Raw genomic sequence first — 22651 nt, forward strand, 5'->3', positions numbered from 1 at the left:
TCAAAGGGAAACAAATATATACTTGTGGCAGTCGATTACTTGTCTAAATGGGCAGAGGCCGAGGCTCTTCCAACAAATGATGGAAGAGTAGTGGTAAAATTCCTGAAAAAGTTGTTCTCTCGTTTCGGGACACCAAAAGCATTAATAAGTGATAGAGGTACCCATTTTTGCAATCATCAACTCGAAAAAATATTAACAAGGTATGGGGTCTATCACCGGGTCTCAACAGCATATCATCCTCAAACAAATGGGCAAGCCGAAGTGACTAATCGAGGTTTAAAACGAATACTTGAGAAAACCGTAGGAATAAATAAAAAAGAATGGGCCGACAAACTAGACGACGCTTTATGGGCTTTTCGAACCGCTTATAAAACCACTATAGGCACAACCCCATATAAACTCGTCTATGGAAAAAGTTGTCACTTGCCAGTAGAAATCGCTCACAAAGCCTACTGGGCAATAAAAAACGTAAACTTAGACTTAGAAGTTGCCGGTAAAAATCGATTTTGTCAAATAAACGAATTAGAAGAACTTAGGAATTATGCATATTCTAACTCCGAAATTTATAAAGAAAAGATGAAAAATTTGCATGATAAATATATTAAATCTAATGAATTTCGGGTTGGAGACCAAGTTCTATTGTTTAATTCGCGACTTCGATTGTTTCCTGGTAAGTTAAAGTCTAGGTGGTCGGGACCTTTTTCAGTCACCCATGTTTTTCCACACGGTGCAGTAGAAATTAAAACTCGAAATGGGACACCATTCAAGGTCAATGGCCAACGGCTGAAACTCTACAGAGGATCCATTGAGGATGAGGAAGAGGAAATCGCACTTCAAACGGTCAACGAATAAACTCATATCCGACATGTTACAGGTAAGTATACGTTCAAAACCGGAAAAATCATCTAACCATTTTTCGGAAATAAGGGGCATGCACACGAACACGTAAAAAAAAAAAATTTTAAACTTCACCCGGCACGGGGCCGTGTCCGCTAGGCACGGGGCCGTGTCAAGGCGACTGTCGGGATAAAACCCTCTTTTTCTATCAGTTACACCATTCCACACGCCCCGTTTCGCCGAAAACTCTCTGGTTAGAGGCGATTTTCTGCAGATTTCGAACGTCACCACCGAACCTAACGACATCAAGGTATGATTCTATCCTTCTTAGTAGTTAGATTAGTTACTTGCATGGAGTTAAAACATCAAAAATTGGGGGAAATCTAGGGTTCTTCATGTTCATCCGGATCGAACTCAAAATTTTTGATGAAAATTGTTAGTAGTAGTTTAGAGTAGAGTAGTAGGAAGTAAATAGACATGTATTGTTGATAGATTTGTCCGATTTCCAACTAAAAACACAAACCCTTGTTCTTGAACCGAAAAACACAAAATTGAAAGGGTAAATGGTTTGATTTTGGAAAAATGACACTTAGGGTTTCATTTTCGGGGGAAACCGCTGCTACTAGGCTAAAAATTTTCAGGTTTTCGAAACCGGGACGAAAAAAATGAAAATTAGGTGTTACAGACGCTTGGACACGGGGCCGTGTCCGCTGAACACGGGGCCGTGTCCAGCCCACTGTTTGCAGTTTTCAACCTGAATTTCCATGTTTCGCACTAACTTTTGCTGTATTCTTTTCAGATGTCTAAATTCACACGGTTTAATGCCAGCGAACTTGACGCCAGGGCTCGCTACGAGGTCCTACAAACAAGGCCCGAAGAGTATCCAAGGCGGGCATGTACTGATTTGCTGACAATGGTAAACCAACTGGACCGCTTCAACAACATAGTGACGGGTCCACTGCACGTCGCATTGACTGCCCGACTTCGGTCGGTCCATCAATGCACAATGGAGTTCTATAGTACGTTCGTCTTCAACTCGAGATGCGAACCGTTTGATCAAGAGGCGGTCGAATTTCGATGTGGAGGAACGACCTATAGAACCTCCATGGCGCAGTTCGGATCAATCATTGGGCTGTACAAAGATGAAGAAGCGGGGAATGAAGAGAATACCGGGGGATTGCGAGACTTGGACGCAACTGAACGCCAAGCCGCATGGGCTCAAATCGGTAAAGGGATCTACAACCCAAGCAGCACCAAAAGTACCAAACTGAGGGACCCGCTATACCGATATATCCATAGGCTCCTATCGTACTCGCTGAACCAATGTCACAACAGTAGTGGCGTTGTTGGGTTGAAAGATTTGGTTGTCCTTCACTGCATCCACAACCAGAAGCCTCTAGATGTTCCGTACCTCCTACTGCGAAACATGCACCTAAACCGCCTTGCCTCTGCTCCTACACCAATCTTCTTCGGAGGATGGGTGTACCGTCTCTTCAAACACTTCACGAATATCCCAAGGTCCTTCGAAAGGAGTCCATGGTCGGGACGGGTCGATTATAACATTTGCCGATCCATGAACTTGCTTTATGAAGCGGAAGACGGGACGGTGCGCTTTCAGAGAACGCAAGGCTATGCATGGAACCCGCAGGAGGCTCTAGTTCTTCATGCACCACCTCCACATTATCAATACCCTCCCCAAGGCGATCCGGGTCAATCCTCCTCTCAAGGAGGCGGTTTTCCTAATTTCCAAAGTTTACATGATCTTTTGCAGGAAAACCTCATGTGCACCAGGAACACCTACAACCTCGCCAACAACACACACCTCCGGGTTGGAGCTATCGAACGCAGCGTCAACGATATACAAGATGATATCGGTAGCATCCGGGAGTACATGGTGGGGCAGGGAGGCGGAGGTGGAGATAGTGATGAAGATATGGAGTAGGAAAGTGGGAGGAACAAGGGGCTAGCTGGTGATGAGCCCACAGGTTTGATTACCCTTCTTATCCATCGAACAATTCATGGCCTGCGTGCCATTTGTCAAACAATTTACTTTCCTTAACTCTTTTCTTTTTTTTATCTTTATTTTGTTTTTACTTTATGTTTGGATAATATTTGACAATGGTAAGATTAGGATGGTTTGTGCTTGGTTGGATGGTATTGAATGATTGAACAGGTGCAATGCAAGGGTTAGAGTGCTAAACATTGGCACTTGCAGCCCTAGGATGAAGAAACCGGGGGAAAAACCTATTTTTAGGGCTAACAGACTGTCCACACGGGGACGTGTCCAGCCGACACGCCCCCGTGCCCTTCTCCCAGTTCTGCTGTTTGGCTACTGACCTGCAGATTTTTGCCGGACACGTGGCCGTGTTCACCCAACACGCCCCCGTGTCCACCCTCTGTAAGTTTTTCGTTACTGGCAGTTCACCACGGGGCCGTGTCCAGAGCGCCAGTAACACAAATCTTTGTTTTTAAACACACTTTTACATATTCTAATCAACCAAAAACTTCATTTTTGGACACATTGAGGACAATGTGTAATTTAAGTGTGGGGGGGATGCTAAAACCTTGAAATTTTGCAAAATCCTAAAACAAGCCTTACACAAAACTCTATTGGAACCGCTAAAACACCCCAAATTTTTTTCAAAAAAAAACTTTTTCATTTTTTTTATTTACTTGTCTTAGTTTAAGTTGGGAATAACAAGTTATAAAAGGGTTATATATTTTTTTTATTTTACAACCGATAGCGTCGTGATAAAAAGAACTAACATAAGAAAATTATGAAACGGTATAACAAGTCTAGCTAAAATTCGATTATATATGCTTGGTCACATTAAAATCCCATTCCCACAAAAGTGAGTTTTGAGCCTTTATTGAGCATAAAAATATACATATTTAGATTAAATGCTCATTTTTCGTTTCTTGTGTGAATAGCCGCTCGGTCTTTACAAATCTAGAACTTGCCACGACGATACATTCCCGGTCCTTACCAACTTAAACCCAAGTAAGTAAATGATGGAGGCATTAGGACTAACTATTTTTCTTTCAAAACCATTATTTTTCATTTTTTTTACCTACCCAAAATCCCCCTAGAAAAACCCCTTTGAGCCTAAACCTTTCATTTCATTACCCCCAAAACAATTTTTTTTTTACCCACCAAAAACCTTTTTCATTCTTTCACCCTTATTTTAGTAACAAGCTCGGTTTTTCATAAACATACCCTCTACGTGACGAAAAAAAAAAAATATGAATAATGAAGTCAAAAACAAACAAAAGCTACAAAAGCTTGTTTGGAGAAATACTTCAAAAATAAATGTCACTAAAAATAAGGTATGAAAACCGACACTTGTTACGATTTTCGCCCTTTTTACTAACCACTAACCAACCACCCACCTTTAAACCCAAACCTTCACCCCAAAAGTCCTCTTGATATTTACAAAGGTAAAAAGTTAAAAAGGAGGAGGATTGATCGCTTGGCAAGCCTATGGAAAACGTAAGTCCGTGCCACTCTCGAGCGATTCACTTAAATATACACCTTCGGCCGAGTGATTAAGTGATCTCCCGTGAGGTATGTGAACTTGTATATAAATGGAATTTTGATAAGGCATGTTATGCCAAAATAAGTAGTTTATCTTATGAAAAGTTCAAAATAAATCATAACGAATAGGATTGTAAATAAAATAAAAATAAAACCTATAAAAACCTTGGATTCCCGACACTCTAGGACAAGCTAAAAAACTTCTCTTCTACCTATTCCATTTGGGAGTGTAAGCCACATTAAAAGAGTTTTGCTTGAGGACAAGCAAAAGTTCAAGTGTGGGGGTATTTGATGTGTGTAAAATGCAACATATAAAACACATCAATTAAGGCATAAAACTAACCCTTTTTAAGTACTAATGTTGGAAAAAGAGTGTTTTTGTCTTCCTTTTGTATTTTCAGGATGAAATGAGCTCAAAATCACAAAAGAAGCAAAAAGACCACTAATTCTACCATAAATACAAGAAAAGGAACAAAAGTGGACTGCCCGGACCCTCAACGGCACCTCCCAAAAACAAAGAGAAGAAAACAGAGTCTGAACACGCCCCGTGTCCAGCGAACACGGGGGCGTGCCCAGGAAGCAGCAGAAAAGACAAACCAGTAGAAGCTTCCATTGCTCACCACGGGGCCGTGCCCAGCGGGCACGGGGGCGTGTTGAAAGTACAGCAGGCGCATTAATTGTAATTCGCAATTACAATTAATGAAGAGAGAGAGTGTCAGACGGGCACGGGGCCGTGTCCAGTGGACACGGGGCCGTGTCCAGCGTTCTGTCCAGCCTATAACTAGAGGAGCTTGGTTTCATTCTCCCTCATCCCTTGGCACACCACCTCTTTCACACCTCATCCACCACCCACCACCACCATAACACCATCATCCACCACCATCATCCATTGTCCATCATAGAGTGTGTGAGTCGTCTCGGGATCCAAGATTGATCGTAAGAGTTCTTGACAATCAAGGCCATGTTTGCCTAAGTCTCTTACATCACTTGGTGAAGACAAGTGTTTAGTATAATACTTTTTATTTTTAATCTTTTGCACTTTTTATTTGGTTTTGTATTAATGACTTTAATAACTAGTTACTTATGTTGAAGGTGATCTTTCCTTATCGTTTGTCCGTGGTGTCTTGGCGTTATTTTACTGTCTATATAAAATAAAAGATTTTCACCATTCATATCTCCACGGTCTATATGGAGGTATGTTGGCTACCTGGTCGGGGGTTAAGGGAACGGTTTGGTAAAGGTCTTGCCCTTGTTCAGCGTTTAGAGGTCCTGCTTGGGACCTGGGTCAAATTTAGTAGGATCTCCTTCAATGCCCATAGGTATTGGATGGCGGGGATCCAAACTCTTTGACCCCCTCATAAGTTAACTACTATTAATACTATAACCCGGCTATTTAGGACTATATCCCTGCTGACTCAGACTACTTAGCCGAGGGTAACGTCACCGCCAAAAGCGGGGCCTACCACAATTTGCATTAATAACTTAATTCATTATCTTTCAATAATCCGACCCTTTAGGATTGTATCCTTGCTGACTCAAACTACTGGGTTGAGGGTAACGTCGCCTTCAAAAGAGGGGCCTACTACAATAACTAAGATAATCTCTTAAACAAGTGCAAAAGTGCGAAAATAATCAAAGGTTATACTAATACACGTGTCGGATCCAAGTGATTCATCTTGTCTATCTGTTTTTATTTTATTTTATTTGTCAGCATTTAGTTAGTTTTTATTTTTTAGTTTAAATCATTTTTTTTAACCTTTTGATTTGATTAGACGTTGAGGATAAACCGGTATTAAAAGCTCTTGTGTCCTTGGACGACCTCGGTATCTTACCAACACTATACTACGTCCACGATGGGTGCACTTGCCCATATGTGTGTTTAGTGTTAGTAAATATCGTGTTTTATAAATTTAAAACTTGGCTAAAAGTGTAAAAAGGGCTTAAATATATATCTAAAAATATAACACACTTCACGCACATCAGCGGCGCTTTTTCAAGCATTTGCAGAAAGTATTATCCGGGGACTAGGTCAGTACTTCCATACAGCAGAAGTCCCGGGATAATACCCCAGATATCACTGAGTATAAAGACCTAGTATCTCAGAATATGGGACCTTTCAAACAAGATTTCGGGGGTTACCCATATATTCAAGAATAGTTACCCACGAATTAAGCAAGTTTTGATTTAGGTTTATATCTCGTTTCAATTTACTAAATGTGCGAAAATCTACTGACACATCAGCAGTAAGATTGCTTAACACTTTTTAACTTTACATTTCTTTAGCATGCCGTGATAGTCCACTGATGTACTATCATTTCCTCTTTTTCGCAACAAAACTCATTTTTGAATTTTATCATGTTTTTGGCTTTTTCAAATTTTCAAATGTTTTTGGATTTTCTGAAATTTCCCTACTCCCCCTAAAATGCAAACACATTTTAAAGAAAATTTGAAAACTTCTATACTCTTGACCTACTAGAAACATAAAAAACAAAAACAAACTGTACAGAAACTTGACAACTGACACTGAATCACATCAAATCGCCATTCACTAGGCATAAACAATCTGAACTCCCCCTATCACAAATCATTTTCTCATTTAGATTTCAAAACACTTAAGTTTGTTTTAATCAAAATGACTTTTCCGGAAAATGAATTTGTGTTGATAACAACCACTTGTAGGTTTATCAATTCTAGGAACGGGGATGTGGTTCATCATCTTGTCTATCTTTTGTCATGAATAGTAAATCAAGTACAAATTAATGTCCCTGATTTACCATTTGCATCTAAGAACCTTCTGTATCACTTGTAAATGTAATTAACTCAACATATCCAAGCATCTCAAAAAATTTAACCACAATTACCATTTGTGGGATCAAGATTACCACTTGTAGATACCCAAAAACTACCACGTGTAGGAATATTACGTCTACATCACCATTATATCAATCAAAAATGCCGATTCCTGCTTCGCAATTACCCACCTGGAAGCTCCGGCATAGTCCTTTCACCTGCAAAACATCCAAACATGAATCACAATCATTCAATCAATCATATCATAAACTAGAATGATGCCGATTCCTGATCCACGATATAAACTTGGGATCTCCGGCATAGTCCTTTGACTATTCTGGGAAGCAAACTTCCCTCCAAGTCTTCTCAGACTTGAGGACTTTCAACTCTTCAGCTGTAGGGTTGTATGTCGCCTTTTTAGTTGCGTAAAAATCTTTTACCCCTTTAGCTTTTCCATCCAACATTTTCCCAAATATGTTTTTAACATTCCCATTGAATGTTTTCTCAACATCAAATTCTTTTTCATCATCATAAAATTGATTTAAAATTTCAATTTTTCCAATTTTCTTTTTAACCTCCTCAAACTTCAATGATGGAAGAACATCATCATTTTCTGAACTTTTCTCTATAACTTGTGGCTCTTCTGGCATTGTGGAACCAGATTCATCGCCGACTTTCACTTCATCCTTCTTCGCAACCCAGACCTGGTTGTCATTTCCTTGTCTTTTGTAAAATTTTGTCTTTTTCTTTGAACATTCTCCAACTTCATTTTTCGAATTTTTAAAAATTTTGGATTTTTCAGATTTTTCCACAACTTTGTCTTTCATCTTCTGAGAAGCTCCCTGTTTTGCTTTGATATCTTTCGAACAATCCGATGCAATGTGACCCACTTCATTGTATTTCAAACAGGTTTGAGCATTTCTCGGATGAAATACTCCAGTTCCATTCTTTCTCTTTTCAGCAAGAAACTCTTTGTTAGTTTGTCTCCAAAATGGTTTCTGTTGTTCATCTTTCGAGCTTCCACCTGTCACAAATTTAGTGTTTGAATTAGAATTTTTCTCATTTTTATGATTTTCTGGTGGAATAAAACCTAAATCTTTCTTTTTGTAGCTACGATTCTGGTTGGTTTTCTTAGGAAATCCAGGACCAGAATTGTAACCATTTTTCTTGTTTAAACGTTGTTGAACTCTAGAAGTATATTTTTTAGATTTTTCAAAATTTTTCAAAACTTTTAACTCAGAAATATTAACCTCTATTAGTTTAAAAGTTTTGTTGATTAGATCCGTTTTAACACTTAAAATTGGAAACTCTTTGTTGTAATATAATTTGTCAAAACCATTCAAAGTATAAACAACTTCGAATGTTTCATCATCCAAATCTGCCTTTGATAACAAAAATTCTTTACTATAAGACCGTTTAATCGACGAATTTTGACTGTTGACTGACGACTTTGACCCTCCAGACTCAGACTTTGACTCTGTCTCCTCATCAGTGTCCAACACCTGATCGACCACCTTTTTGATTAATTCAGACTCATGATCAGTATCAGATGAGGTAAATGTCACATCAATGTTTTCTGGTAAGACGTCAGTTGTGTCGGTTTTAAGCTGTATATTGACTGCTTTTGCAAGTTTCTCCTCATTTGGTTTCCTAGGTGAATACCCATCCCAAATTGGAGGCGGACACTTGTTATAGCTAACGGTCGGTTTCTTACCACAATCTTTCTTTTCTTTCGGTTTCTCAGCTTGAAAAGCTTCCATACCTGCAACAGTTGGGTAAACACGATCAATAACATAATCAGAGGTAGAATAGCTCAACAATAACCTCCTAATCCTCTCATTTTCAATCTTTTCAGTTTCCAACTCTTGCTTCCATTTGGCACTTTCTTCAATGTAGAAATTTATAGCTTTTTGCTTCGACATTAAAGTTGCATTCATCATCGTCAGTGCCTGTTCTCTTTCTGTGTTTGTCTTTTGAAGACCAGTTACTGTTTTGTTCAACACATCATACGATTCCTTCACATAATTAAGATTGAACAATAACTGCTCTTTCTTTTTCTCGTACTCAGCTATGATGTCGTCTTTTGCTGCACACTCTTTGCAGGCTTCCAAACACTTCTCACAGGGCTTGACGACTTCAATAATCTTCTCAACTTCGATTGTTTTAATAACTTCAACCACTTTTTCTACTTCAATCACCTTTTCTACTTCTTTCACAAACTCGCCAATTTTCTCAGCAACATTTTCAGCATTCTGAACATCACATTCAGATTCAGATTGTTGTTCTTTAGCAGCTTGTTTCTCTTTTAGTTTCTCCATTTTTTCTGCAAAATAAAAATGAAAACTTTCAGGAGACATATGAGATTTTGCAGTATTTATATGTTTCTCTTCCTCATCATCACTGCTACTGTGATCAGGTGATTGATCAAAATGTACAGACTTATCAGAATCACCATCTGATACATCAGAATCCGATGGTGTTTTGTCAAATACAACATTCTGTTCTTGAACAGTTTCATCTGAATTATCTGAAACATCCCCAGAGTGTTCTGAGTGTCTATCAGTACTATCTGAACTTTCATCAGATGACACAGATTTTTCATCTCCACTTGATACATTCTCTCCAATAGATCTCATCCAAGTAGCAAATAAATTTGGCTCTCGGACGATCTTTGCAATGAAAGCTTTAAAACCTCCCTTTTCATCTACGAACATATCCCAACTGAAACCTTCTGGTAGTTTCTCATCATCTTGATCAATAACTCGTTTTGCTGTAGCTTCAGATGATATGTAATCACTCCAGCTGAAATCTACAACACAAGCTCTTTTGGAATCTTCAATCTTTCTCCCATGAGCTGTCTGAGGTTCTTGGGATTGACCAACTTGTTGATAGATAGCTTTGCGGTAGTAATCATCTTTCCCGAATGGATTCTGTGCTCCGCTAGCTTCTCTTCCTTTTCACTCCCGCTTGAAATGGCCCTTCTCCCTGCATCGAAAACAAGTAACTTTAGATTTATCAAAACCTAAAGTAGAAACATGTGCATCAAGAAAGTCATTTCTCCCGGTAATGGTTTTGAATTTCTCAGCCCGACGAAGAACACTCGCAAGACACCATTTGATATCCATAAGTTCCATTTCCTCAGCGTCTATTTGATCGTAATCCTCTTTGGTGAGCATAGGATTTCCGATCCGACCAGCAACAAGACCTTCATAAGATAACAGAACTGAACCCAGAAGTGCCATATGGTCTTTAGCAGTGTCTTCAGAGAAGCTTTGACCTTCTGGAAGGTTGAGAGCTATATTGCACTGAATTATATATCCATTTCCGGTTTTTGTACTCTGAGACTGAAAGCTTGTGTTAGTCTCTTTCGGATTCACACTCGGAAATGATGAAAACCCACTGCTGCTCTTGTTTGAACCCTGATCAACTTTGTCAGATGAATCTCCAGCACTGAAAGCGGTTTGAATTTTCGGACTTCTTTCAGTTTCAGAAACTGGAATACTACCTTTATAGTACATTTTAACATCTTGTTGACCACTAGGATTATTCATCCTCGCGATCTTTTGCTGCTCAAGATCCTGACTCTCAATGTTCTCAATAAACTGACCAATTGTAAGTTTGTCATAAACACCCGTGTTTTTCAGTATCATCAAATACGTTCCCCACTCTTTCTGAGGTAACGCGTCAGCCAATTTATCAACCCATTCCTCACGACCTTTTTCAACTCCCAACATCGATAACGAACGCACTAAGTGGCAGTATCTCTCAATCAGCTTTTTAGTATCCTCTCCCGACAAACTGCTAAACAGATCAAATTCTTTTTTAAGCAATGCCTTCTTGCTTTTGATCATACTTTCACTACCCTCGAATTTTACTTTAAGAGCATCCCAAATTGACTTTGCAGTTTTGTCGTGTTGTAGCAGAATGAATATATCTTCTTTAATCGCCTGCTGTAACAAACTTATCATCATTTTCTCTGCTCTGTACATTGCACGTTCTTGTTCTGAGAATTCAGATATCTGTTTAATGACTTGCAATTATGTTCGAGGCAATGTGTACTTTTCCAATATGCATTCCCACGATCTGAGATGATTTGCCTGAACCCAGTTTTCAAAGCGATCTTTCCACCCATAGTATTCTTCAATACTCATCAGTTTCGGGGGTTTCTGGGTGGTTCCAGTCTCATTTTCCAGGTTCATAGCTTGAGCAATCGCGGCTGGAGTAGTCGATGTAGCAAAGGCGTTGTAATACTCAGAATTCATGATGACTTAACACGTATTTCAAGGCAACTGACAGAAAAGCGGTCCAAATATAATTTCTTTGAGCGGTCCAGAAAGAAATATTTGGAGCGGTTCAAGTAATGTCGTTCGAGCGGTTCACAAGTTTACAGTCTGTTCGAGCGAATTCAGATGGTCCAAATAGGCGATCCAGGTAATTGTTCGTACGAGCGGTTCAGAAAATGTATGAACAATCGGTTCACAATTGTTTTTGGAGCGGTCCAAGTCACTCGACCGAATAAGCGGTCCTAAACACGTACGGATGAGCGGTTTAAGCTAGGTCCAATAAGCGATCCAGAGTTGTTCCAGAAAAGCGATCCAACTTCGGACAACGATTTGACCCACTATTTCTTTGAATTTCAACCCCAAACTTTCAAGGGTTTGTCTTTATACCATCGCGCACAATCCCTGAGATTTTGAGCAAGTTTCGACCGTGAAAAAATATCTGAAACTGAAAAAGAATGAGTAGAAGACAGAATTTTCGACAATTTTCAGCTACTTCCTGTAGAACTCCTCCTCCTGAAGCTCTGATACCACTTGTAGGATCGTTTGGCGACCCGAACGAGTCGTTCAGAGGTGTTTTCGTCAATTACAGGTGCGGAAAACAAGTAAATGACGTAGGAATAGCTTGATATACACTTTAATCTTCTTTTCTATTGATTTGACGATGAATACAATCTGTTTTCGATCCGGCAGCACCTCGGTACGAAAATCAGGAACTCGTTACAAATGAAATCGCTCTAGAGGTATTTATAGGCTCCTGGAACCGCTTATTGGACAGGCCCAATAAGCGGTCCATATACATGTCATAAAAGCGACCCATAAACTTGACACATAAGTGGCCCAAGATAGTGTCATATGAGCGGTCCACTATCACCATGTACCTATGAGCGGTCCAAACACTATAAACCTATACAATCTCATAATTTCTCGTATTACATGCCTAGATTTAACATTCTAAGATAATGACTCGATACAAGACGTAATCAGCAGATGTAGTGCACCAACACCTATCAACGATCACCCATATTGTGTCATTTCCTTTCCTTGTCTTGGGTAACTTGGTAATAAAATCCATAGTTACACATTCCCACTTCCATTCGGGAAGTTCAGGCTGTTGTAGCAAGCCAGATGGCTTTTGATGCTCAGCCTTGACTTGCGCACAAGTTAAGCATTTTGCTACATAAGCGGCTACAGACTTTTTCAAGCCTATCCACCAATAATTTGCCTTTAGATCCTGATATATCTTATCAGCTCCAGGATGGACAGAATATTTGGAACTATGGCCTTCCTGGAGGATAACATCCCTTAGTCCTCCATAGATAGGAACCCATATTCGCCCATTCAATCGTAAAATTCCGTCTTTGCTAAGGGTTAACTGCTCCTCAGTTACTCCTAACTTTTCTTTAGGATAGTTAGCTTCCAACACAACTTCTCTCTGTGCAGCTAACACCCTTTCAATCAAATTATTCTTGACTTCAATGCTCTTGGCATTGATTCGAATGGGTTTCACCCTTTCCTTCCTACTTAAGGCATCAGCGACTACATTCGCTTTGCCGGGATGATATCTGATTTCACAATCATAATCATTTAAAGTCTCCATCCAACGGCGTTGCCTCATGTTTAGCTCCTTCTGATTAAATAGATGTTGAAGGCTCTTATGATCAGAATAGATCACAAACTTGATACCATACAGGTAATGCCTCCACAGTTTTAGTGCGAACACAACGGCACCCAGCTCTAAGTCATGAGTTGTGTAATTCTTTTCGTGCACCTTTAACTGTCTCGAAGCATAGGCAATAACCTTGCCTTTCTGCATGAGCACACATCCCATGCCGGTGTGTGATGCGTCGCAGTAAACTACGAACTCCTCGGTACCTTCCGGTAGTGTCAGCACAGGAGCGTTGCTCAGCTTTTGCTTTAGTATATCAAAGGACTCTTGCTGCTTAGGGCCCCAAATAAATTTTATCTTCTTCTTGGTCAGGGAAGTTAAGGGCGCAGCAATCCTTGAAAAATTTTCAATGAATCGCCTGTAGTATCCTGCTAATCCCAGGAAACTACGAATCTCAGTAGGCGTCTTTGGCTCTTGCCAATTCATGACAGCCTCTACTTTAGCGGGATCCACCTGGATACCACGCTCGCTGACAACGTGTCCTAGGAATTGGACTGCTCGTAGCCAGAATTCGCACTTAGAGAATTTTGCATAGAGTTTCTCATGGTGTAGCAGTTTGAGAATACAGCGAAGGTGTTTCTCATGGTCAGCTCGGTTCTTCGAGTATATAAGAATATCGTCGATGAAGACGATGACGAATTTATCCAAGTACGGCTTGCAGACGCGATTCATGAGATCCATGAACGCAACCGGTGCATTTGTGAGCCCAAAAGGCATCACTAGGAACTCGTAGTGACCGTAACGAGTCCTAAATGCGGTTTTATGTACGTCTTCATCTCTGACTTTCAGTTGATGGTAGCCTGACCTCAAGTCAATCTTCGAAAAATAACTTGCCCCTTGTAACTGATCGAACAAATCGTCGATCCTTGGCAAGGGATATCTATTCTTTATCATGACCTTGTTAAGCTCGTGATAATCGATGCACAGACGCATCGATCCGTCCTTCTTCTTAACAAACAGGACAGGTGCTCCCCAGGGAGACGAACTAGGTTTGATGAAACCTTTAGCTAGTAGTTCATCCAGCTGGGTCCTTAGCTCCTTCATTTCGGTTGGCGCTAGCCTGTAAGGTGCTCTAGCAATAGGTGCTGCTCCAGGGATGATATCAATCCTGAATTCCACTTGCCTATCTGGTGGCAAACCAGGTAGATCTTCAGGGAAAACTTCTGGATACTCCGAAATGACGGGAATGTCTTCTATCTTCGGTTTAGGTTCTTCAATAATCACCTGTGCCATGTAGATGACACAACCTTTCTTTAGACATTTAGAAGCCTTGAGCATAGTCACTTGCTCAGGCAATCCATACTGGGTATCTCCCCGAATGGTAAGCGATTCACCAGCCGGAGTCTTTATCACAATCTGCTTTCTGTTGTAGACGATTTGGGCCTGGTTGTGAGATAACCAGTCCATACCCAATACTAGGTCAAAACCGGCTAATTTGAAGGGAAGTAGAGATAGAGGAAAAGAGTGGTTCTTAATGGATATCACACATCCATCTAACACAGTGGAGACGGTTTCTATGGTTCCATCTGCTAGCTCTACCTCGTAGTTCACATTTAAGGTTTTGACAGGCATATTCAGCAATTTACAAAATTTATGATCTACGAAAGACTTATCAGCGCCCGAATCAAAAAGTACTCTTGCAAAGATATCATTTACGAGAAAGGTACCTGTGATTACGTTGTCATCCAGCACTGCTTCTTTCACCTCCATCCTGAAGACTCTAGCATTGTTCTTCTTGGCCACTTCAGGCTTCTTGGCATATTTAGGGCAGTTGCTGTTAATGTGCCCCTTCTCGTTGCAGTTATAGCAGGTCGCATCTTTTATCTTCTTGCAGTCCACGGTTTTGTGGTCCTTTGACTTGCACAACCCGCAAGCATATGACTTCGACTGAGTCTGCGAGTTTGAGTTGAGCCTACACTTTCCGAAGTGATGTCTCTTGCAAGTCTTGCATTTGGGCTTCTCACTAGACTGTTGCCCATCCTTCCTTGACTCCGACCCCCTCTTGTTATCACCGTTTCCACGGTGTTTCTTGCTCGACCTCCGTGAAGTTTCATCTTCACGCTTTCTCTTTTCAGCTTCTTTGTTCCTTAGCGATCTTTGTCGGACCGCATCCAGAGTAAGGGACAAAGATATGTCTGCTACAGATCGAAAGGTCACTGGCCAAGAGTCCTTCACGCTTGCCTTTATTTCGGGGGCTAACCCACCGATGAAACGAGTGATTCTTTTTGGCTCCGGGGTTACCAGATATGGAACCAACCGAGACATCATGTTGAAGCTCGTTAGGTAAGCTTGGCAGTCAAGATTTGTCATCACCAATGATAGAAAATCGGATTCTATCTTTCCCACCTCATGTTGAGGGCAGTAATTCTCCTTGATGAGAGAAACGAATTCCTCCCATGTCATGCTGTATAGAACAGCCTTTCCCGAGGCCTGAACCAACGCCCTCCACCAAGCCAGAGCCTCGCCCTTGAAAGATTGAGACACAAACTTTACCACGTCTCTTTCCGCACAGCCGCTGATGTCCACCACGGTGTCCATCTCGTCAAGCCACGTCATACAATCGACCGCTCCTTCCTCCCCATTGAAGTCTCGGGGTTTGCATGATACAAAGTATTTGTAGGTGCAGCCTCTGGCGCGAGATGCGTCAGTATATACTCTTTCTTGACGGACACTGTTTTCATTGGACGAATGATTATCATCGTCCTTTTTAGGATTGGACAGCGATTTGCTGTGAGATTTGGTGTGGGTCTTCGGCTTTGAGTGTGGTTTGGATATGGTTCGGCTCCGAGATTCAGTATATTCCTCATATTGTCAATCCAGAGCTGCCTTGACAGCATTATCGACAAGAGCTTTCAACTCTGCGCCCGTCAGATGAACTTGGGCGTTATCATATTCGTCTTCCTTCGAGTGGCTATTTTCTCCACTAGGATCAGCCATGGTAACTTGAATTTGTTACAGAAGATAACGAAAATTTTATTTAGGAGTTTAATATGGAATTGTCTTTTATGGCAATTCATTAACCATGGTAACAGAGACCATATCTGGTTAATTTGTTACTCACTTTTATTTTAAGATTTGAACATATTTATCCTAATTACAAATAATATTGCTATTGGCACAAAAGCCTAGTCACGAGGACGTTTTTATAGTATTAGCCGAGATTACAGAGAATCCAGGTATGAAGGTTTGAACCGTAGTCCTTTTACCCTTTCTGACAGGGAGTCATAGACCACCACTGTCTTTTGCCTTATTATGCCAATAATTATGGCCCGTAGGCATGACATCACTAATGGATGTTTAATAATTCGGCCCGTAGGCACTACATCACTAATGGATGTTTAATAATTCGGCCCGTAGGCACTACATCACTAATGGATGTTTAATAAGTGATCATCTTTATTGATGATTTAACCCATGATTTATTAAATCATTAATTTGGGCTTTGAAATCCTTGAAAGGATTCTTATATAAGAATGACGCGTGTGATTTTAACGAATCACATCTGCCAAGAACGTTAACATGATTACAGAGGTTAACTGGAATTCTGAATCTTTTAATCAGGTCTTACCATCTTGGCCGGGTCTAAAAAGACACCTGGCTAGGTTTCACTCATAAGATTCTTTATTTAGCCAGATTTAAATTTAAAAGGAATGATTTTGATTTATTTCATATATAGTAATAACAAAAATGAAATTTATAACATAACATTCCATAAACTTCAAATACGATTACACGCTGCCCTAAACGGGACTTTTAAATAAATAACTACCTACGCAGAGGTTTATAGAAAAGCAAGTCCACGCAGGGACCAATACACGATAGATGTCCGCGCAGGGACTAAAAGACAAGTCCACGTAGGGACTGAAATACGATAAATGTCCACGCAGAGACTAAATTGCAATACAACATTACATAAGGAGACTAATGGTCTCGTTTCTTCCTTCCCTTTAGTAGGTTTGCTAAGCCCTTGAGAAATCCGCGATTACTCTTGCGTTCTTGTTCGAAGTCTCGTTCCACACGGTTTAGACGGTGGAGTATTTCTTCTTGCTCCGGTGGAGAAAAACGTGGCTGCTGCGACGGTTGCGGAACCGGAGGTCTAGAAGGTATTGGATACCCATGAGCTGAGTAATCGGCTCTCCAAGAGGTTCCATGGAGCGCATTATAATTAGCCGCTATCACATATGGATCGGCATCATAGTTATAGTTGTAACGCGTATTAGTCGGCTGCTCAAACGGATTGTACGCCGTGGAAGCGCCGTACGCTGGTATCGGATTGTCATATCCGAATGGTGGCGGAGGTGGTGCAACTGGTGCAAAATTCACCTCTGCTGGGTGACCAGAAGGTTCCCCTAATTGTGGTTCCTCTTCAGGTACTGACGGAAAGTGACTCGCACTCGAGTGACGAGGGGTGCTGAAATGAAATTCCCCTCCTCGGGTGGACATCCGTGCGTCTGATCTTCTTCGCCTTGGCGGATCTGGAATTTCTGGTTGAACCGGTGGCGGTGGTGGTGGCGTAACGGCCACGAACCGCGAATCCTTAGAAGGATCCTGTTGTTGCTGTTGATCATGGGGCGAGTAATGATGTGAAGGTGTAAAGTACCAATTACATTGGTCAAACCTCGCCTGGTAACTATCGGGACCTTGATAGGGCGTTCCATGGAAGGATGACCCATCTGAGATCTCGATTGGATGAGTGGGAGTTCCCCTAGCAGGCTCGACGGGGTCTGTATCCTCGTCCATATCCACTGCATTATCTTCAGAAAAGTGATCCTCTGGTCCTAGAGGGTTATACCCTATAGGCTCTTAGACATAATCCACCGGGTTAAACTGTCCTACGAAGAAAGGTGATGGATCGCCGTAAGAATGGTGCGAAGCAGATCACTGCGAAGCAGATCGCTGTAGAGGTAAAAAGGATGGTTGAGGGTTATTGGGATTATTTTCCGAATCTGGTCCAAACGAATGACGGTATGAGGGTGTTGAGCTATGCGAGGTAGAATGTCTCGCAGGTTCAAAAAGGTTTCTTCGTCTCTGTGGTTCTTCACTCCTTGTACTGGAAGGAGCTCGCGTGTTCGAAGGTCCAGCTTCGTGATCATTGTGAGTAATGATCGTTCCTCTGCCTCTTCGTCCTCTTCCTCGTCTGATTGCAGGTGGCATATTCCTGCTTTCAAAACTTTAAATAACAATAACAATAAAAAGACACACATGGAATAGCAATTCGAATTTGTCCTATGTTCTTGTCTAGACTCAAGTATGTGCAATTGTGTAACTGAGATTAAACACAAAGGCTAGTGTTTAATTCACTCAGTGTTGGCTCTGATACCAACCTGTCACACCCCGATTTCCACGTGTCTCACCGGTGGGCCCGGTGGGGGATTACCGTGACGTAGTTGGCAACATTATAGTCAAACCACACAATATAAATGAATGCACAGCGGAAGCATAAAGATAATATATTTCAACTTTTAAGTGTAATATCAATGTATCACCATTGTTGAAATAATAATCCACATGGGATCAAATAGAAATAACAAAATATTGTTCAACAGACTTCAGGCATCTTAAGCTTGCGAGACTTTTAGTGATGCTAAGGAGAAATCCCAGCCAATTACGCCTAGTACCTGCATTTAGTCTTTTTGGGGAAAATACGTCAGTTTACACTGGTAAATACATTCAACTGACACTTTTGTAAAATGTTTAATAAAATTGGTTTAAATGCTCAAGGCACAAACTCTTTATAACTTGGGATAATTTATAATCAAATCTTGTAAAGAATTACATGTTACTATGCGTTTGGTCGCCCGAGTCGTATCGGGTTAAAGTTTAAAAGACATACCACATAGTATAAAACTGTGGCGGTTAACCAACGGCTACACTTTTATAGTTATAGACATAATGTCGGGTGTACGCCTACATCGGGATGTCGAGGTCGTGGCCATTCATAAATGCTGCCAAGGATATCCGGGACATGGTCATTAAGCCCCCAAAGGCTTTAAGCCAACAAAACAGTTTTTAAACGGGTCACATTGATAATACCCAACTACTAATGAGTTGGGGTCAATTGCCCGACCAAGCGGTATTTTAGATACCGTAACCCAAGCCCGTATAACGGAAAATAAGTTAAAAGTATTTACCTTTGCAAGTATAATCCTTAATTGAATAAATCACAGATAGCTTTTACTGGTCTCCTATTCTGGAACGAAGGTTTTAAAATAACCTATTAGAATCCTAACGGGTCTTTATATTTGCCGTAGCTTAGACCGGTCAGTTTCAAAGTATAGTTACGGTTTAATCACGTGAAAGGCGAAAACCGTGAATGGAGTGTGATTTTTGACCCAACAAGTTTGAAGACTTGTTTTATATGGGTATAGTAATCATACTCTGGACTTTGGGGTCCAAACAATATGGTTTGACCCGTTTCGGCTAACTTTTGTAAACTAGTTACATAAGCCGAACCGTGCGCGCTAAAGGCGCAACGGGTAATCCGTAGGAGTCCTACACTGATTTCCTAAGTCAATATGCCTTAAAGAGGTTGTGGTATCAGTAGGATACCTTCTGTAATGCCCGTAACGAGTTTAAGTTCATATTTTGCCCCGTAGGGGTATTTTGGTCTTTTTAAAGATTATAAAGGAGGTTTTAGAGTTCTACAAGAAATCTGAGTTTCCCGAATAGTTTATATAGTCTAAAATACTTTATTTATTAATTAAAATCAGTAGCAACTGGAATCGGGTCAAAAGACCTTATAGAACTCAAGTTATGGCCGAAAAGGGCATATTCGGTATTTGCCGAACCGTTGCCATAACCGCAGGTTATGAGCAGGTTAAAAATAATTAAAAATCTTTAAAAATCCCAAAATATTATTTTACAACAGTGAGTAAAAGGTTTGGTGTCGAAATCCGGGTTTTGATAGGCGTTATGCTAATTGCGCTATTTAATTACTAAAGTTTCGCAATTTGCGCTATTTAGCATAACTCATATTCTGGACCTCGGATTGACGTGAAATTTTAGGGACATGCTTAGAAATCAGTAACCAAGGTCATGATCCTTTCACGTGTCCGAAATTCTCGTTTTAAATTAAAAAGGGCGTTACGGTCAACTTTTAAGCATTTAACGGAAATGTGTAAAAGACTCGGACAAACAACGAACCGGTCATAGAGGTTTATACCTTCATGTAACCTGGTCCTAAGAGAGTCCTAAGGCATATCTATTTCAAACTTTAACGGGTCAGAACTGAAGTCAATGCAAAAGTCAAACTTTTGCGACTTTCGGCTCCGAACCGGGTCAAAACAATAAATGGTCGGATCAAACAAGCTTAGACTAGTTTATATACTTATTATCATGTTTTATGAGTGTTCAAACAGGTTACATATCATCTACATTACAGATTATGCAAGAAATCGCAAAATGACATTTCTGTTGACTTTTTCTAAGCACGTTTGACTCGATATTTGATCTAGTTAGAGTGGGAATCAGAGGGTGCCCTTTTAGGGGTTTAATGCCCACATGATTACCATCATATAACTATCTTTGATTCGACAAACCACTGGACCATTCGTGATTTATCGCAAAGTCAATCGTTAATTACGACGGATTGACTTTTAGGCTAAAACTATTGAAAAATGAAACCACAAAGGGTTAGGCAACTTACAGAAGCTTAGTGCACGACTTAGAATGATAGAGGAAAGCTTTGGAGCTCCAGAAGTGAGTTGGAATGCAGGTTTGAGGTGTGATTCATTAGTGTGCAACGGAACTTCGCGAAATTTATGTAGTACATTTTAGTGAGCGTATTTTACTGTTACAAAGCCTCGGTTTCGTCAAAGGGTCACTCAGAGGTATAATTAAACATGTTGACACAGTTAACTCCTGCAGCTTGTAATTTCTCACTTTCTTCCGCGTTTCGCTCCGTACGATCCATGATTTATTCGTTTGAAGGTAGAGCATTGCTTAGGGTTACTATACAGTATATTTACCCTTTGTTGACATTTATAACCCTCGAATTTACATACTTTCAAGGTTTGTCAATTTTAGTCCTTTATTTAATATCTACTGCCACGTGTAAACTCATGACACGTGTTAACACATTATTGGACACAAAATTTCGAGGTGTTACAACAATCCGGTGTCAACATAAAGGACGAATTTTGTAATTTACTCTTTTATCTAAATGAAAGTCCAAAAAATGAATCTTGCTTTCATTATAGGGTTGAAATTGTTACTGTTTTAGTAAACAATAAGGACGATGCGGGTAATTTTCGATACTAGAGACCATATCACTAATTTCTTATAACTAGGGACGAAATTTCAACATACCTAATGGATGATAAGGAGTCTTTGGGTGGTGGTGGGTGTTTAGATTTTTATTATTATTAATTTTTTTTTTGTAGTTGGTTTTAGAAGCCTTTGTACTCTTCTTACAATAAGGAGTCATTGTAAGGATGTTAATTTGGCTCTTTTGACCAAATGGGCGTGGAGGTTTAAGACACAAAGGGAAAGCATGTGGCGTAAGGTGGTGGAGTGGGTGCATGGGGGTAGGGGTAGGTGGGATTTCTTGCCGGTTAATCGAAGCATTAAAGGATGTTGGAATATGATTGTTAAGGAGATGGAGCGATGTTCGTTCAAAGGAAATAATATTCGCACGCTGATTAAAGTGAAGGTTGGAAACGGTGCTGATGTGCAATTTTGGTCGGATCTCTGGATTGGTTCGACCATTTTAAAACAACGGTGGCTGAAAATGTTTGCTTTGGAGAGGTGTAAAAGTTGTTCAGTCGCTGCTCGGATTATGCGTCACAATAATGGATGGCGATTTGTTCCAGATTGGAAAAGAGGTCTAGCATCGGTGGAGGAGTTATCGGAGATGCAGGATTTACAATTTCTCCTTAATAATTTAACTTTTTCAGGTAGTCAGGACCGGTGGCAGTGGGGCGATGATGGTAAAGACTCGTTTTCAATGGCATTGGTTAAAAATTTGATTCGAGATGATAACGAGGTTAGCCGAGATCATAGTATGCAATGGGAATCATGGATTCCTCTCAAGGTGAATTTGTTTATCTGGCGGGCAGAGATGGACCGAATTTCTACTAAACTGGCCCTTACTAGAAGAAGGATATACATACAAGATGTCTCTTGCAGTCTGTGTGAGACTATGGACGAGGACGTGGCACATTTATTCACAGGTTGTGGTTTTTCGTTTGGGGTGTGGTCCGCTGTGGGGAATTGGTGCAAAATAGCTCTGATTTTCGCTTTTGATTTCAAGGATTTGCTGGCCATTCACAATCAAGTTCAAGGTGACAAATGGGCGAAAAAAGTTGTTAGAGGTATTATTATGATTTCCTGTTGGGATTTATGGTAGGTGCGAAATGCTAAGGTGTTCGAAGGATCTAACCCGGAAGTTATCGACGTAGTCGCGATGGTCAAGTCTTTGTCTTTTTTGTGGCTTAAAAACAGGTCTAGGTTTGTCTCTATCCAATGGAAGGACTGGGTTGTTTATCCCTTGTATATGTTGTAAGTGATCTGTTGTGGCGGTCCTTGCTTTGAGGGCGCGCC

General features: G+C 40.6%; 1 protein-coding gene across 1 annotated transcript; it reads left to right on the forward strand.

The window, feature by feature from the left end:
- Nucleotides 1-21602: 21602 nt before the first annotated feature.
- Nucleotides 21603-22457, forward strand: LOC118485815. The gene has a single exon (XM_035982289.1). It carries the CDS (start codon nucleotides 21603-21605, stop codon nucleotides 22455-22457), a length of 855 nt encoding a protein of 284 aa, XP_035838182.1.
- Nucleotides 22458-22651: the final 194 nt, after the last annotated feature.

Source organism: Helianthus annuus, chromosome 13, assembly GCF_002127325.2.
Source record: "Helianthus annuus cultivar XRQ/B chromosome 13, HanXRQr2.0-SUNRISE, whole genome shotgun sequence".
Lineage (NCBI taxonomy): Eukaryota > Viridiplantae > Streptophyta > Magnoliopsida > Asterales > Asteraceae > Helianthus > Helianthus annuus.

Bases quoted from the DNA above. Each gene is read 5' to 3' on its own strand.
- LOC118485815 (XM_035982289.1), top strand. From the start codon at position 21,603: ATGTGGCGTAAGGTGGTGGAGTGGGTGCATGGGGGTAGGGGTAGGTGG.